This window comes from Mercenaria mercenaria, chromosome 1 (genome assembly GCF_021730395.1).
Source record: "Mercenaria mercenaria strain notata chromosome 1, MADL_Memer_1, whole genome shotgun sequence".
NCBI lineage: Eukaryota > Metazoa > Mollusca > Bivalvia > Venerida > Veneridae > Mercenaria > Mercenaria mercenaria.
This window is the reverse complement of record NC_069361.1, coordinates 16,415,722-16,434,325: the sequence shown is the minus strand read 5'-3', so window position 1 is coordinate 16,434,325 and position 18,604 is coordinate 16,415,722. Positions and strand designations below refer to the sequence as shown.

At 35.3% G+C, this 18,604-nt stretch overlaps 1 protein-coding gene across 1 annotated transcript in view; it reads left to right on the top strand.

Moving 5' to 3' along the window:
- The first annotated feature begins 6,415 nt into the window (after positions 1-6,415).
- The window catches only part of LOC123544891 (uncharacterized), a 46,204-nt gene continuing 34,015 nt past the window's right edge, over positions 6,416-18,604 (top strand). Inside the window, exons 1-3 of the mRNA XM_045331018.2 lie at positions 6,416-6,447; positions 11,833-11,976; positions 12,199-12,307. Of these exons, the coding sequence (XP_045186953.2) occupies positions 11,902-11,976; positions 12,199-12,307 (184 nt within the window). The 5' untranslated portion in view covers positions 6,416-6,447; positions 11,833-11,901. The remainder of the gene's footprint in view (positions 6,448-11,832; positions 11,977-12,198; positions 12,308-18,604) is intronic.

Genomic DNA, 18,604 nt, shown 5'->3' with positions numbered 1-18,604 from the left:
ACCTATTTAAGTTCAAGGTTACACTATCAGTATACACTCACGTATATACTTCACCGTGTCCAACCGTTACTTTGAAAAACCAGATCAGTGATAAAATTGAACGATTTTGGTGATTTTGGGTAAGAAATCTGTATTTTTTAGTTATTTGGAAATTATTGTCAAGGACGACATATAGCGCAAAATGTGCTCCTAACATTTCGGAATACTCGTTGCTATTGTCTTCTAGCAAATCTAAGCACTTTTCTCAATCATTTTGGAAAATCGTGCGAATATATAGCAGGTAATCAATGCCGTGATTCAGAAAAAGCATAATTTCAAGTATTTTCTCCGATAAACATACTATATTATTATTTCCATGATATCACTGACACATTCCTGTAACATGTTTGTGCTACAAGTGATGAATAAGTTTCTTGGAAGACCGATATAAGGCGATTCGAATTCATGATCGAGCTGATCGGTAACACAGGAGTCACAGGATCAGCGACTGCAAAAATGCAAAATAACAGATAAATACTAGTTTCTTAAAACCGCTTCATTTGATCCGAGATAATGCGTTATTGAGCCCGCCCGCTTAGCTCAGTAGGTAAGAGCGTTGGTCTACGGATCGCGGGGTCGTGAGTTCGATCCTCGGGCGGGGCGTATGTTCTCCGTGACTATTTGATAAACGACATTGTGTCTGAAATCATTAGTCCTCCACCTCTGATTTATGTGGGGAAGTTGGCAGTTACTTGCGGAGAACAGGTTTGTACTGGTACAGAATCCAGGAACACTGGTTAGGTTAACTGCCCGCCGTTACATGACTGAAATACTGTTGAAAAACGGCGTTAAACCCAAAACAAACAAACAAATAATGCGTTATTGATCCGGGTTTTCAAAGTAACGTTTGGACACTGTGATACAGAGAAAATTCACTGTACTGAACACAGAACATTATTTAAACGTTTTGGAAGTGGGTCACGTTCGCACGACATAGAAGGAAACATGTACAACGATCAACTTTCATAATCAGTCACCAAGGCTTTCTAGATATTTTTTAACAGAAAACGTATAAACATAAACAACTGTAACATTATTTGATTAAGAATAACAAACACAATTTTGAACAGCCAAAGTCACAAGTCCCTTTATGTCATGTATGTCCACCGCAAGACACTGTTTCAAGATAACCGGGTAAAGTGTCACACTGTGTTTACTTGCGAACCACATGGTGCGACACTAAAAGTCAGGATTTAATTTTGGGATGGGAAGTACGATTAATACATCACTTATCCTTTATTTGAATGTCAGCTGGCTGTGTGAAACATGAATCTATGATTTTGAGCATATATGGTGGAAGACCCCAGGCGCCTCTCCAGGCGTCATTTCATCACGGTCGGGTACATGGGTAGGACCAAGACCTTCCGTTAGCCAGCTGGATGTTTTTTTTTTCACATGAAGAATTCTACGCCCCAAGTGAGGCTCGAACCCACATTAGTGAGGGGCAAGTGATTTGAAGCGCTTGGCCATGGGGCCCATAGGAAAAGCGTTTGCTATCTGACTGCGAACATTCGCGATATTAATGATGTAATGCTGTTGTGAGTAATGACTGTTGATATTTGCTGTAAAACCGAGATTCTGAAAACTGAGAATAAAATGAAAGTTTTACACAGTTTTGTTACCTTGTAGATCTATCACACGCTTGTTTTTTGGAGCACGTTATAAAGTCGTATCCAATATATATGCGACTTAAAATGGCGCTCTGACACCAATCAGGTACTCTGCGGCTGGACATAGTCTAAATAATTGTACTCAAGAGTTGAATATCGTTATATTTTTTGACTTGTCGGTATCCCCCTCCGAGAACTCTAGGTAGACAACGTGAAATATCAGAATGTAAAATCGGTCTACCCGAGGTCTCATTATTTAGACTACGGCTGGACATAAAGCCGTTGTGTTGACTTCCCGCCGTGATTTGACCGTTACAGTAAATTGTATTTCTTCTATATTTTGAATTCTTTACATTTCTAGCCACCAAATAACCCACAGCTTTCGAAAATATTTAGACTTTGCCGATGATATATATAAAAAACGATGTAATTATATATTTATTTATGATTTCTAAGGCATTTATAATCAAAAGTCATTGTATTGAGAGCATTGCTGAACTACGACATTCAAAATTGACTTACCTGTGTGGACTAAACGACAGCATCTTGTTCCAGTGCACGACAGGGAATCGTAATATGTATTATTTCTTTAAAACTCCGGCATAGCGTGCGACCTGTGCATTTACAAATGGTGTATGGGAAATTACTTTTAAAGATGTTGAAGTTCAAGGTTATTCTATTAGCGCACTCACGTTTAAATGAGAATTCACTGTACTGAACATATCTTACGCACTTAAAACGTACAGTGCCACATTATGAACCACATTTGTGCTACCGGAATCTACTGTCTCGCTAAAATAATAGAGCACACCAAAGAAGTATAAATACTTATTTTTATAGCTCTTTGAGCACACATGCGACATGGTATTAGAACGACATATAATATGCTTTCTGCACCTGGTTAACCTACAAACTTTTAACGTGGCATCATGGCCATACTAAACGTCATTTGAACGTACGATAGAACAGCATTCAGTTTGGACGGCAAACATACTCACTATTAACGATGTAATGCTACTGCGACATCGCTGTTATGATACGATCAGTCATCGAATGTGCTACTGATGTTTTATTTACGGGTGGCCTGAATATTAAATTGTCATATCCAATATAATGTACCTATGTCGAAATGGTTGTTTAGCCCGCCCGCTTATGTAGAGCGTTGGTCAACGGATCGCGGGGTCGTGAGTTCGATCCTCGGGCGGGGCGTATGTTCTCCGTGATTATTTAAACGACATTGCGTCTGAAATCATTAGTCCCCCACCTCTGATTCATGTGGGGAAATTGGCAGTTACTTGCGGAGAACAGGTTTGTACTGGTACAGAATCGAGGAACACTGGTAAGATTAACTGCCCGCCGTTACATAACTGAAATACTGTTGAAAAACGGCGTTAAACCCAAAACAAACAAACAAATGGTTAAATGGTTGCTTATGTAATATTATATAAATACTGCATTTCTGAGAGGGTGATTTGAAAAATGTTCACCTCGAGATACATGAATATCGACTGAGGCGTCAGTCGAGGTCTATATTCATACTTCCCGGGGGGGGGGGGGGGGGGGGGGATTTTTACCGAAAACATACATAGGTTAAAACATTAAATTTTACTGGAAAATCAACATACTGAGTTAAATGATTTTAAATGTAGATAATTAACAGACAGTAGGAGTCTTTACTAGAAAACACTCGGCTACTGTGGCGAATTTTTGTAAACTGAGACGTTTACATTGCGGTTTACGTGTCGAAACCTACATTCTAACACGATCCGATTCATTTTCCTATTAAACAAAGAAGGAAGAAAACAGTGAATTATTATACAACAAATCACTGTTCTGACGTCACAATTATTACGTCATGGCGTCAAACGGCATAGCGGCGCGCTGGAAAAGAAACCGGCTGAAAACGGGCAAATATTTAATGAATGTCGTCAAGGATGTACTTAAAAATCCTTGGTAACGTGTTAGAATCAAAATAATATATCTCATTTAGTGATTTGCTCTTAAATAAATTATTGTTTGTCGTTCAGATGCGTATTATTATATCACTCGGGCTGCGCCCTCGTGATATAATTCCTTCGCATCTGAACTCCAAACAATGATTTAGTCTACGACAAATCACTAGATGAGATATATTATTTCTTAAGCAAAATCATTGGGGAATGGCCATAACTTTTAACTTGTGTCTTAATGAAGAATGAGCACTAATTGTCCTAGTTTTCTTAATTTCCTATCCGATGATCATACTTTCAATGCAAAATTTGAGAGAAAAACATAGTTTTCGAAATTTTTGGCACAAAGAGCAAATCATAAAAAAAAGAAAAATCGGCAGGGTTCACACATGCATGAATACTAGACTATGATATATTCTACTTTATTATAAGCGTCTCGTCAAAATCCAAAATAACGTTGTTGCGCAAATACAAAAAATGTACAATGATTTTTCCGTATGACATATTAACCACTGGAGAATATGATATATCATTCTAGTTAAACTAATGTGAAATTTGCATTGGTTATTTATGTGAGGTATGATAAAGAAACAGCTTATGTTCCACAGCTATCAACATAACTTGTCACATGATTAATCGGATTATCTGATTACTGGTGTACGAAAACAACAATAAAATACGTATAATCACCACACGAGGCCTACATACTTAAGTTACATTTTTTTAAATGCCGGGCAGACAAAGTCCCCTAACTGCTAGCATAATTATTGCAAAATGTGAGATTTCATTGCGAAGAGACAGAAAAACACATGTACATCTTTACAGAAGGCTGAGTATTTAGAGAAACACTAGTATGGACAAGAGGAGACACCGTGCTCAAGTTGTTGTGTTGTTGTTTTTTTTTGCACAGAAAACATGTCAGAGATATAGGTCTATAATTTGCTGGATTTGACCTGTCGCCTTTCATGTAAACTGGTGTTACATTAGCAGACTTCCATTGTTGAGGTATGACTCCCTCGACTTCTTAAAGATTTCTAATATAGGCGAGAATTCTTGAGCTATTTTTTAAACGTTATTGGCTTTACCTTATCCGGGCCACTCGCCAAGTATCAAATGTTGTTCTCTGGGTGACAAGTTTACCATTTCACTGAGATTTGCATCAGGAAGTGTTTCTGTAGTATGAAGGGTGCTTACAATCTGAGGAGCGGCTAATATTGTCCCGTTTCATGTTTGGAACATTCAGATCACCTCCCAGACATACCTGTATTTGTGCTTTTTGTTGACCTTTTCCAGTGATTTAGCAAATTCCTCTGAACTGCTTGGATATACTTCTTGAGGCCAGTACCGTCCAAGAACAGACTCAATTAAACCGAGCCTGCAACATTTTCGTTTATGTCGTGTTGGGCGACCTGTGGTTTTCCACTTTTTTATTTAGTAAGCATCAATAACCAATGAAATGCTGATAGTTATATTAAGCACCAATAACCAATGATTTGCAGATAGTAAGCACCAATAACCAATGATTTGCTGATAGTAAGCACCAGTAACCAATGGTTTGCTGATAGTAAGCACCAATAACCAATGATTTGCTGATACTAAGCACCAATAACCAATGATTTGCTGATACTAAGCACCAATAACCAATGGTTTGCAGATAGTAAACACCAATAACCAATGATTTGCTGATACTAAGCACAAATAACCAATGGTTTGGTGATAGTAAGCACCAGTAACCAATGGTTTGGTGATAGTAAGCACCAATAACCAATGATTTGCTGCCTGTTAGCTCTAATTCGATCCAGAGATCTTCAAAGTTCAGGAACTCTGGCATTTTCTGTGCTTTGATGCAGTCTCTCCTTCAGTGATAATGTTATTTTTCATAGACAGTTTTTGATTGTGACTTTGGGCAGGGTTTTTCCTTTTGGTGTTGAGGTGTGAGCCATGAAGAACGAAAGATTACTGGGGTTTGATTGATTTAGGATTTCAAAGGGATTGGAATGTTCAAGGGAATCTAAACTAGGAATTAAATGTATGGTGGCATTAGTATTTTCACAAAGGGAACACTTACAGACCCCAGTTCTCCTTGTCGGTGATACATTGAGTCGTCAATGTTTTGGCAGTTTGCATGGTACCAGGTCATACACATATCACATTGCACAACTTTGCAATACCATGTTACAGGAGTTTGACAGTTTCCACAGGGGAACACTGTGGAATTTCCCTCAAGATACTGTTCTGCTCGGACTGGAGCTGGATTGCTTAGACTCAACATCTAGGGATAAGGTTAGGAGCATACATATGAAGAACAACATATGGATTTGCACTTGTCTTTACCTTTTTCCTTGTAAATTTGATGATGGAGGCCTACATTCACGGTACTGGGCGTGGGGGGGGGGGGGGGGGGAATATTACTACACGTGTGCAGAAGTATTTAAACGAAAAAAAACTGTCACGTTATATAGAACAACAAACCGTAAAAATCATTGAAATTTTCATTTATCATATTTTTTAAATTTTAGATAAGAAAAACTATAATCATTAATTAAGTGTGAGCTTGACCTTTGAGGTAGTGGTCTGGGTCTTGCACGCTATATTTTAGTCCCAGTTCGTTACTCGTAGCTACAACATGTATGCATACAAGTTATCTATATAGTTACTGCATTCAGTTTTCTTAAAAATCCCTAAAAATCCCTGTCTCTACATTAAAATTATTTCTTCAAAGAGATGTTTTTTTCCGACCACCTTGACATTTGGTTAAATGTCTGCATGTCGTTTAAATAATGTGCATTGGGGTAATTTTGTTATCAACAACAACAACAACAACAAGAGTCCGGAAAAGTTTCCAGGAGGTGATTTTTCAAACTCTGATTCAAACAAGATACAAATTTTATTTAAAATCGGTATTACATATATAGACAACATTAACTATGTATAGCTATTGACCGACAAACACTAACTTTTGATATCATATGAAATTAGGCGCTGCTTATCCGACGGGAAGAATTATAGTGGTTTCGTCAAATCACCGGTTCGTCATACTTAATTTATATAGTAAGTGAGAAGTGGTTTCGTCATAAAGACTTTATATAGTTAATAGCATAATAGGTCAATACAATGGAAGATGATCGCACCTATTTAATGGCAGTTAATCTCGATGATTGCGTTAAAGTAATTCGCACATACTTAATCGATAATGTTACTCAAATTGCAAATGAGTTATTAAAAATTATTGTGTATTAAAAACGAGTTCTTGATAAATATTACGTTTCTGAAATAGACGGCTCGATCTATACTTCATTTCATGAAAAAAAATGAATGATTAGCGAACAATATAAAGCTGATTTTGATCTGCACTGGTCGCGAATGCAGGTACATACTTGCGATTAAGATGTTGATAATTAAGGGATGCTGTAAGAAATATGTACAATTTTGGTAATATGAATTATCGGACTTGTATTAAATTACATTAAAAATTTGGCAAACAGATATATTTACATATCTAAAATATGAATGTTATAAATGTACCAATGGAAATAAATTGTGTCTATCTTCACATTTACTCTTATAATTTTGTATTTGTAGAGTAAGTATTTGTTTGCCATAATACTTATTTTACACAACTTCAATTACGGCCTTTAATTAACGCAAACTATACGTTGTTTTTAGCTTATGAACATCGTTAGCTTGTATGTTTAATTATCCCCGCGTAAGTTTGTGAACATCGTTAGCTTGTATGTGTAATTATCCTCGCTTATTAGTTTGTATTTGGTTATGGTTTGTCATCAGTTTGGTTATGGAAGCTGGAACTTACAGGGTTGTCATGATATGTATAAAAGTGCATTGTGTATTGACTGTGATATTAATTGCTTCTTTTTCTTTTTCAGAGTTTACATGGCATATGCATTATAATGTATAAAATTGTAATGTGTATTGAATGTGCTATTGATTGCTTTTTTTTTTCTTTTTCAGAGTTGACATGTGTATTATAATGTATAAAATTGTATTTTGTATTTAATGTGCTTCTTATTTTCATTGTTGAATGTGTGTCTTTTGTGATGATGTAAATAAATGTAAAAATATAAAACGGTTTGTTTTTCTTCTGCAAATACATTTTGATGATATATTAATTTCTAATTAGAAACATCTACGAAATGTCGGGAATTTAATGAGCAGAATGTGCCACAATTAGCACCTCACTGACATTCTAGAAATGCAAGGAATTTAGCACATTTTAAGTACCGTATAATAATCATCGATCATCAGTTAAGCTTTGGGGACAGTTACGCTAACTTCTTAAGATAAGAATTTTAATTCTTCTACTATAAATATACATTTTGTATATCTAAATTTTACTTTTTATAGTATTTGTTTTGTTTTTTTCTTATCAAATTCATATTTTCAAAATAAATTTAAAATGTTTTAATTCTCAATAGAAATTCTTAATTTTTTATTAATTCAAATTTAACATTTTGAAAAATAAATTGTCTTGCGTCGAACTTAACATTTGTAACCAGTAATAAATACATAAGTTTCGTCCATAAGAATTAGTTTAACAAAAACTAAATCTCTATATATCTTAAACATCGATCGGCAATTATATCATTTATTTTTCTTTTCATTTTCTGTATAAATAATTAGCTTTGAAATTATCTTTACAAAATTAACAACTTGTTTGCCACACAAAGTACATCAACAATAAAACGACCAACAAACAATCATTATTACACTATAACAATAAGTATGACGAAACCACTTCTCACTTACTATATAAATTAAGTATGACGAACCGGTGGTTTGACGAAACCACTACCATCCGACGGGAAAACCCGAATCATAAACGGACCCCATTCACTATCGATGTAACTCATTGCAGACTAGAGAATTGGCTAATGCTCATCCTGCATAAAATTTTAGCACTGATTTTCCCTTCACACAGGTAGCGCCCCTTCACACAGGTAGCGCTATTTTGCAAATGAAAATTCTACATACTGGTACTGATGATAAACCCGGACAGATGATAAAGTCGAACACCTTGAAAATATTCGATTGCAATCGGTTATTTATAAAATTGAACACACCATCTAATAGTTTCCACTTACAACACCAACTGGTGTAAACAAAAACAAAATTGGTAAATATTCTGTGTAACTAAATGACTTACATAAATTTGTATAAAAAATATTTATCCAAAATTACTGGGGAAGAGGGTGTTTTTTTGCGCATGCTCACTGTCGAAACATGAAGGCCTGACATTTGTTAACTTTTCAGTACTTTATCAGGAATGACTGTTGCAGCTTTTTGGGGAAAGTTTCAATATAATAATACCAAGAAAAGTTATAAATGACAAAGGGTTCGAATTTATCATCAGTCAACGTTCATAAAGTCCCCTTTATACATACCCCTTTCAGGCCCTCACTTCGTGTGAGTTTGCTTACTAAATATAAATTTGGATTATGTAAAGTTTTCAGCAAAGGTTAAGCTTTATTTTGATACCGACCATTGATTTCAATTTGCAGAAATAAAAAAATTACAGGTAAAAAACCTCATTTTCTGTTCGGGTTTATCATCAGTACCAGTATTAAAAATTGTCAAAAAGAAAGAGAATCACAGATTGTTTCCAAACTTCCCAATCAGAGCCATCAAAACTTCAGTTTCACTTCGAGGGTCCTCTTGCGAGAATTTGGTGCAAGTGAAGCATACTAAGATGTAAGTGAAGAGTCTTTTCTAAAATGACAAATTAGTCAATAGTGAGACAAGCTGTAATTCATGAAAAAAGTTGTAAGTGACCAAAAAAGGGATCTGCCAAATAAAAAATGTATTGTAAATTATGCTGTGGACAAGAAATATGATGGGCAGATTTGACCTTGACCTTTGAACTACCACCCTGGTTTAGGCACTGCACATCGTCTCATCACCACTTACATACATATGATGTTTGAAGTCTTACCTTGAATGGTTATTTTAAGTTATGCTTTGGACACAAAATATGATGGGCTTTTTTGACCTTTCAGCTCAATTTGTGACCTTGACCTTTGACCTACAGAGACAGTTCAAACGCTGTGAACATTCTCTCATTGCCATCTACCTATATGCCAAGTTTAAAGTCAAACTTTTATGTTTATAAAGTTATTAAGTACTTTTTTCACGAGTTCGCTGGACGCACTGGTCGAGAGGGTTAAGACGTTTTCCTATGGGGGTGAAGGCCCCTGGTTTGTATCCTGGCTACTCTCATTGCGGTGTGTCCTGCAGGTCAAAACGTACCCAAACCAAAATGTGCCCATGTTTTCCTAATCACTGGTGAATTATTTTTAATGTAAAAGGGTATACATTCTATTTCAAGGTTTTTATTAGTTAATTGAGAGTCAAAACAAGACAGATATATTTCTTCGCTCTTTCGCTTGCTCCTGATTTTCTCAAAACAAAAAAATATTTAAATAATTTTTTCGCTTGCCGCCTCAATTTTTTCATAAAAAAATCTGATGAACAACTTTTCAGTTTGGTGTGGCCAACAACTAAAAAACGCCACATTGGTTGCATGTACTACATACCCTGCACAATAAGGTAGTGGACCGTCGTGAAACTCCGCCCCGCCAGGTCAAATAAAGTGCACAATAACAGATTCAGACTAACTTAACACAGAAACAGCAACGATACAATAAAATGAAATGCTGTAAAAGTTCCATACAAACAATTAAAACAATGCTGAACTTATTTGAATAAAATGTACATGTTTGACATGGACTCCATAGCTTTAATTTTTCAATGAAAGTGCCACTGAATGTATAAACTTTGAAATTGTTTTAAGAGTTTCTGGTTGATGATGGTAAGCAGCATTTCATTCCATAATTTTAGACCAGAGTATGCAAGAGATTTACAAAAAAATTCTACATTATGATTCAAGGCTGGTTACCCAACACGGGTGCCACTAAGTGCCTGCATGTTCAATGTTGGTTGATACGGTAGTTTATTTTGAGCATTCTTGACAAAACCACAGTTTAGTTTTCTGTGCACATGTAATTTCGGCACAGTGGAAGTGCTGCCAGCTTTAGCAAAAGTGGCATCCTATGCATCTAGTGTCCAGTACTTCAAGGCAAGTTTTGCATGCCCATTGTCTACATTTAGCCTCATCCACCAGTTCATTAACAAGTTCAGATGTCTAATTCACAACACCGTAATCGCCGTGTTGATATATTGTGATGTTGCCACAATTTCATTTTTGGTGATTTTCATGGCCATCTCGTGTAATAATGTGTTGTTCCACTGACCATTTATGAATGATCCTAGCCTGTCCTGATTTGTTTAACTTGTCAAAAGGACGTTAAACTTTAAAGTTCGTTTTAGTTTATGCCTTTTCCTAGGAACCACAATGACTGTCAATTTAGACTTTTTGGAACAGCCACACTTCTTTATATTTAGAGGTAAAAAAATATCCTTGATACTGTCTCTGTCTTTGTTCTTACATACTACAGTTTCATTTTCATTTATTTGAGATATTAATGTTGTATTCAGACATATGGTACTTTTTAAGTGTTACTTTAATTCACGTTTCCTTCAGTTATGTCTTTGTTTCCATGCCCAGTTGCTACTACAGTTTCATTCCCTTTCTAAGTAACTCTGAGTCAGATAAGTTTTCATTTTCGTCTTCATGCCTGCTTGTTTTCAGATGGTACCAGTTTTATTTTCATTCACATTTGAGCCAGCTTAGTTTTCATTTTCATGTGTGTTTACAATACAGTTTCTCCTACTGTTAAATTAAGTTTCATTCATTTGATTAAGCTTCAGTTTGATTTTCATACTCATTGTCACTTGTTATCGGTAACTCTTCAGGGAATATTTTGGTCGCAGTTACTTCAGTGGGTCAATCTCATTGTCATCTGCTTCCTGTTCTAAGTTAGACATGGTCTGTATAACAGTGTCATTGTCACTTTCCCACATTAATTCCTGTAATGGACCTAATTTAATGTCGTAGAAAGCTCCTGTGCTTTTTGGCAATGCAAAAGGCTAGTCTATTTGTTACATGAAACACATTTTTATACATTTGTCGCTGAAAGGATGGGTTAAAAGAGCAGGTATATCACTTTACACCATTGAGATCCCAAGTAATAATTTCATGTCCACCTGTCTGGTATGTCAGCATATGTGCAAACAGATACACCTGTTAAAAAAAAGAATGTCAATCAAAATTTCAGAGGTGGCTCAATACATTTTTCTTTTCATCTGCTTTTTTTTTCAAGGTATACTAGCTAAAGGAAGTAGACCAGACTTGATAAGCATCATAATTGGGGCAAAACCAATGTAACAAGATGTCAGAAATTGGGACCAGTCAGGAAGATGTTGACATTCTGAGACAACCAGATGTGTGTGCTGCTGTAAGGGAGGTAAGAAATCCACTTTTTTTCTGATGTCGTGGACCGAAGATATTTTAATTAAAGCTATGAGCTAATAGTATATTATGTTCAAGTTGTTTATATTTGCACTTATATATATATATATAGTACTGACATAATACTTATTGAAGCAAAAACACAACACACAGATAAACCCATTGGTTTCTATCTGAATGTCAAAACGATGTAAGACTTTCTGAATGTTAATTGTAGATTTTACAGAGTGTTTTATGCCAGTCACGGAGAACAGGTGTTCATGTCAGCATTAAATCAACCAAAAACAGCCAGAACTCACCAAGAAAATCATGGTTCTATGTTAAAGGTATGATTTTAAAAAGTCTCAAAATTTTGCCTTTAGTAAAGACATTATGCTCAAATCATGTGAGCCTAAAATAAACATGTTTGTGAGTGTAAACACTGCTGTGTGTTTGGGTAAAAATAATACAGCAATACATTGTATCAGTGAACAGGGCTTGAATTTGAAACTCACAAACGCGCGAAATGCTAGGGGAAAATAAAAAAGCTCGATTTAGCAGTTTTTCAAGAGAAAAGTGAGTGCAGAGAAATGGAAGATGGGTGGTTCTCAAAATAATGAGGTCTTTTCTTTTTTCTCATCTTACTTTAATTCAGTTCAAATTCAGAAAATGTATTTGGGAAAATAGATCTGATGTGAAACTTTCAGCTTTATGGTTCAGATAGCTTTTAAGTTGTATTGAATGACGTAGCTGAATTTGTCCCCTGTGCACCAAAAGTGTGACATTTTAAACATGAAGGCTTATTTTTTAATTTTTCAATTGTGCTTTACTTTTTCAAATCAATTTTTATTGTCATTATAAGCTTAGTTTTTGTCAAGCCTGCTTGCAGAATCAAAGACATAGTTGTCCAAATGGCTGTTCAGTGTATGTGCGTGCATAAGTGTGTGCATGCATCCGCATTTGTTTGTCTGGAACATAACTTTGACATGCATGGAGCAATCTTATTTATATTTGTATAAATTTTAACCTCAGTGAGACCGAGTGTCATGTGCAAATTTCAGGTTCCTATCTTAAAGGTCAGGGTCACAGTTGAAGGCCAAAGGTCATGTTAGATCTTGTCCAGTCCATAACTTTGACATACATTGAGGAATCTTGTTTTATATATTTGGTGTGAATGTTAACCTCATTGAGAGTCATGCGCAAACATCATGTTCCTATCTCAAAGGTCAAGGTCACAGTCAAAGACTATGTCAGATCTTGTCAGGCCCATAACTTTGACATGCATTGAGGAATCTTGTTTATATTTTGCATGAAAGTTTAACTCAATGAGACTGACTCTATTTCAAAGGTCAAGGTCACAATTAGGGGTCAATGGGTGGTCTCAACATGTTGCACATTGGGATCTGGTTTATGTAATTAAGCTCAGTACATTTTGAGTAAAATGGCCTTCTTTCATGACTTAATCTTATTCTTACCAGTATTTCACATCATGCAGGACCCGCTCTGCAATGGCTAATGGCTAATGAAATGCCACTTTGGCTACAAATTTAATGGTCCATTTTGCAATTTTAACCATATTTTTGTATGATTTTAACAGCTTTTTCTTTATTTGGCTACATCCAATTATTGGCCAGGGCGGGCCCTGGCAACATGTGATGGAACCCCATGCAAGAAGAATAGTGAAAAAAAAACAGCTATATAAACTGTTAAAGGAATAATGCCAAAGAAATACAATAAAGTTACAGTAACTGTTTAGTGATAACATGCAATTGTTTAGATAATTCCTGCATGTTGTTGGGGATAAAATTCCTTAGATGATATATCACAGTTCTTCTGTCTGGTGAGCTAAATGTCCTGGAGACCAATTCTAATATTAGATATTACAACAAAACATATGCAATTTGTAAAAAGAAAAGTCCTGTTAACAAACGAAATATAAATGTCAGAAATGAAGTTCTTTTTGTGGGATTTCATGCAAAATTAAACAACAGAATAGGATCAGTAAATTAACCATGAATTGCTAGCACCATCCTTGAATTTGCCTGTCATATTCTGTAGTTCCATTTTACATGAACTCCCAACCCCCATTGCCTTTCAACAAATAATTTCTTAAATATTTTCTATCAAAATCTATTTAAATCTGTGTTTTTCTACATTGAATTATCAAACTTGTATGAAGAAAAAAATCTTAGCTAAATGCAAGATGATCCTTGTAGCATAATCTGAAAGCACAATATCTCAATACAAAATCATTTTGCTTTGATTTATTGATGTTAATTAATTGGATGTCAAATTGACTTATTATTGTGATTTATACTTACAAAGAATTGAAATGTGTAACTTCAAACTAGTTTTATAATTTAGAGAAAAATGTTTGTTATACCCCCACAAAACGAAGTTTGGGGTGGTATATAGGAGTTTGCTTGGCGGTCAGTCGGTCGGTCAGTTGGTTTTGGTGGTTCCGGATGATAACTCACGAAAGGCTTGACTGATTTGAATAATTTTTGGTACGCAGATGTAACATCAGAAAATACAGGTCAAGTTAGAAATTGGGGTCAATAGGTCAAAGGTCAAGGTCACAGTGACCCTGAACAGTTAAACAGTTTCCGGATGATAACTTGAGAACGCTTGGGCATATTATCATATATTTTGGTACACAGGTGTAACATCATGAAATACAGGTCAAGTTCGACTTTGGGATCTGTAGGTCAAAGTTCAAGGCCACAGTGACTCGGAACAGTTAAATGGTTTCCGGATGATAACTTGAGAACACTTGGGCCTAGGATCATAATTTTTGGTACACAGATGTAACATCATGAAGTACAGGTCAAGTTCGACTTTGAGGTCTGTAGGTCAAAAGTCAAGGTCACAGTGACTCGGAACAGTTAAACGATTTCCAGATGATAACTTGAGAAGTCTTTGGTCTGGGATCTTAAATCTTTGTACACAGGTGTAACATGATTAAATACAGGTTATGTTCGACTTTGAGGTTAGAAGGTCAAAGGTCAAGGTCACAATAACACGAAACAGTTAAATAGTTTCCGGATGATAACTTGAGAATGTTTGGGTATAGGATCATGAAAATTGATAGCGAGGTTGGTTATGACCAGCAGATGACCCCTAATGATTTTGAGGTCAGCAGGTCACAGGTCAAGGTCACAGTGACCCGGAACACTTAAACGGTTTTCGGACAACATCTTCACAACCCTTGGGACTAGGATCACGAAATTTAATAGGGAGGTTGGTCATGACCAGCAGATGACCCATAATTATTTTGGGTTCCAAAGGTCAAAGGTCATTTAAACATTTTCCAGACAATAACTTGAGAACGCTTGGGCCGAGGATCATGAAACTTTATAGGGAGGTTGATCATGACCAGCAGATGACCTCTATTGATTTTGAGGTCAGTAGGTCAAAGGTCAAGCAAGTTAAGCTTTGACATTGGCTTAGTTCTGTGACAAGGTCATATTGTGGGGGTATAACTCATCACTCCTCTAACAACTCTAGTTTGGCTTGTAGAACAAGTAGAACATTGAAACAGTTTCCTGAGGTTTGAGTCTCAGTCATTTTGTACATTTTTTGGGCCTTGTGAAAAACTATCTATTTTAAGCTCAGCTGTTTGAATTTTTTTTCAAGTATAATGTTCTCCCACTCTGCCTCGTATAAACTAATTGTAATGTAGGCTAAACCTATTTAAGTCGGAACCTGGAAAATAGCACAACACAGTCTTTAAAAAGAAGTATTAACGTTTATTTTTCACTGTCCAAGCATAGAATGATGATATTTACAATGATACATTATATACGAAATACATGTTAAAGCATTTACAAAGTTACACAAGTTACAAAGTTACCAGTAACACTGTAACAGGTTACATTTTATATGACATAGTCATTTTATGAGTATTTTGTAAAACCTGTTACATTCAATACGAAATGGGGAATTTCGCTAAGCTGTAAGAGGTACATCAGTTACGGATTAACTATTGCAACACGGTAACTAAGTCAAAATACACTAAATAAATGTTGTTTTCTTATTAAGATCTAAATAGAATATTAGAATAACTTTAGAACAGATTAACAGATTGGCAAATAGACTCAATTATTTCTCTTCAATAATTAGCTTTCTTTCAAAGTAATTATATATCCACCATTTTAGCACAAAGCATCGAACCATTTCTTCTAAATGTTATATTGAACATTTCCCTTGTCAAATTACTTAAACATAATTCTTAGACATTTTAACATTAAGTTCTGATTCTAACTAAAATGGGTTAACAAATCAAATGTAATAAGTGAGTTATTTGCTCAAAACGAATATAGCAGTTACACATGTACATTATTTAAAATTAAGTGTAAGTCTGATGATGCCATTAATAAAAGCATTTCCTTCTATAAACAAAAAATATACATTTGGCATTTCTACAGAAATTTACTTATAAAAATTCACCTAAATGAAGATATCAAAATAATACCAAAATTTACTTAGTCAACAGTTAAGTAAAAGGAAAAATAGTAAAACTCACATACCTGGAAAATAGCACAACACAGTCTTTAAAAAGAAGTATTAACGTTTATTTTTCAATGTCCAAGCATAGAATGATGGCTGGACTTGAAAAATTCATATATTTAAAACTGTGTTTGCTTTCCAAGAGTATCTGATTGGTTCATCTGAAAAAAGATGTCGAGTTTCCATTGGTCGATTACGATTCACTTCAACCGTTTTAGAGCGGGAAGTGTCCATTTAATTTAGAAATGCCTAACTTGGTTACATTTTTGACTTTTTACCTATCTCTGTCTGTCCAGACAATTTACAGCCTAAAGGTGTTACATTAAGGAGTAAATAACTCTTACATATTCAGACTTAAAAATGGCCACAGTTGTCAACTGAAGACAATATACAAAGAAATAAACTGGCCATTAAATGACTATGTTTGACAGACAGTAGAAAAATAAGATATTTCTCAATAATTTAAAACTGTAACAATGAATTTCAGAAGTTTTTCAAAGTCTTTGGAACAAATTTGATAATTGAAAAACGAACTCTACAGATTCAAAATCCTGACTTTAAGACAAACATTTTAATACTAAACATGCTTATCAAATCTTAAGAATTAAGAAAATGTGTATTTTAGTGATACAAATATGTAACTTAATTATGATGCATTATATAATTTTATCTAAGGAAAAAGGTGCATCATAATACAAGTAGTAGAGTTTTTGTTGTCACCCTTTCCTCATCATCAGTGTCGGCATCAGCAACACGAAGGTTTTGCATATAAGCAGGTTTTTCTGAACTACTAAGTCACATGTTTTCAAACTTCACACATGCTTCTCGAATGATCTCAAAGGACAAGTTAATAGCTCTAGCTGTTATTTTGTCAAATTATTCCCCCTTAAAAAGTTGGGTCAGAGTTTTTGCATGTAAGCAATTTTCTTAAAATCTACTGGGACAAACATATTTAGACTTCACACATGTCTTTAGCATCATGGAATGACCTTAAAGGACATTTTGCATATTTTGATGAAATCTAAATCTAGGTTTTAATTTTGCATTTTAAGGTAGTTCTGCACGTTTGATGGCATAACATCATTTTTCCGGAAAACGTAGAATAAAGACTGGATTCAGAGTACGGAAAACGACAATCATTTTATGAATAAATCACAAACTGTGAATAAGTTTATTCTATGGCACTGTTGCTATATTTCTAAAGTCAAAATATGATATATAAACTTATCACACGTTAAATAATGTAAATTATTTTGAATAAAAATAATTTTATTTATTTTCGAGAAATCACGTTATTGGTTGCTGGGCAAAACAATATAGATTTATAACTGGTTCCATAGCTTTTCTTTATCTCCTGGGTACCGACATTTTTTAAACCCGGTTTCAAGTTTAATACGCATGATCAGGTATTGTACTATAAATACCGCCTAAACCCGTGGCTCTTCATTCACTTTGCATTACACATGGTTGTGACAAGAGAAAATTTACCAAGGCCAGGGGAAGAAAAGTTTTTCAGGCTACGCTATAAAGAACCATTAAAATGCCACGCGGTCGCCGGAGACAGGCACAGGCTAGCGTGCATTACCGAGCAGGAGAGAGACGTTAAAACAGGGGGAGGAGGAAAAAAAATGCGCCAAATGTTCAGCGTAATCCGAGAAGGAACGCTGCCAGAGACGAGCAAAATGCCCCAAGGTCAAAGAAAGGGTCAGGGACGCCAGAGGCCCAGAAAAGGCCTGCGGCTGACCTCGAGGACGACCATGTCCCGTTTCTTTAAAACAAAAAATATGCAAAGGGGAATTTGTAACCTAGCGTTATGCTAAAAGGGGGCAGTAGAATTATCGGGATTTTATTCGGGTTAGCGTTTTTCGTTTAAATTCGAAGGTCATATCGAATCAACAAACAAAGAATGTAAAGAAAAAATTACAAACATAGGAAATGGACGAACGCTTTCAAAATCTATACACCCATTACTTAGCACACTTTGCAGATAAGTGTACGAAATGTTACACTACATGTTTAACATTAGAGAATGTGTTACGCCAAGGCGATTTTTTCATGGAGAACGAAATGATGAGCAATTTCGCCTTCGCCAAGCAATTTCCCCAGCCCCTTGGTCAAAAATCAATAATGACTTG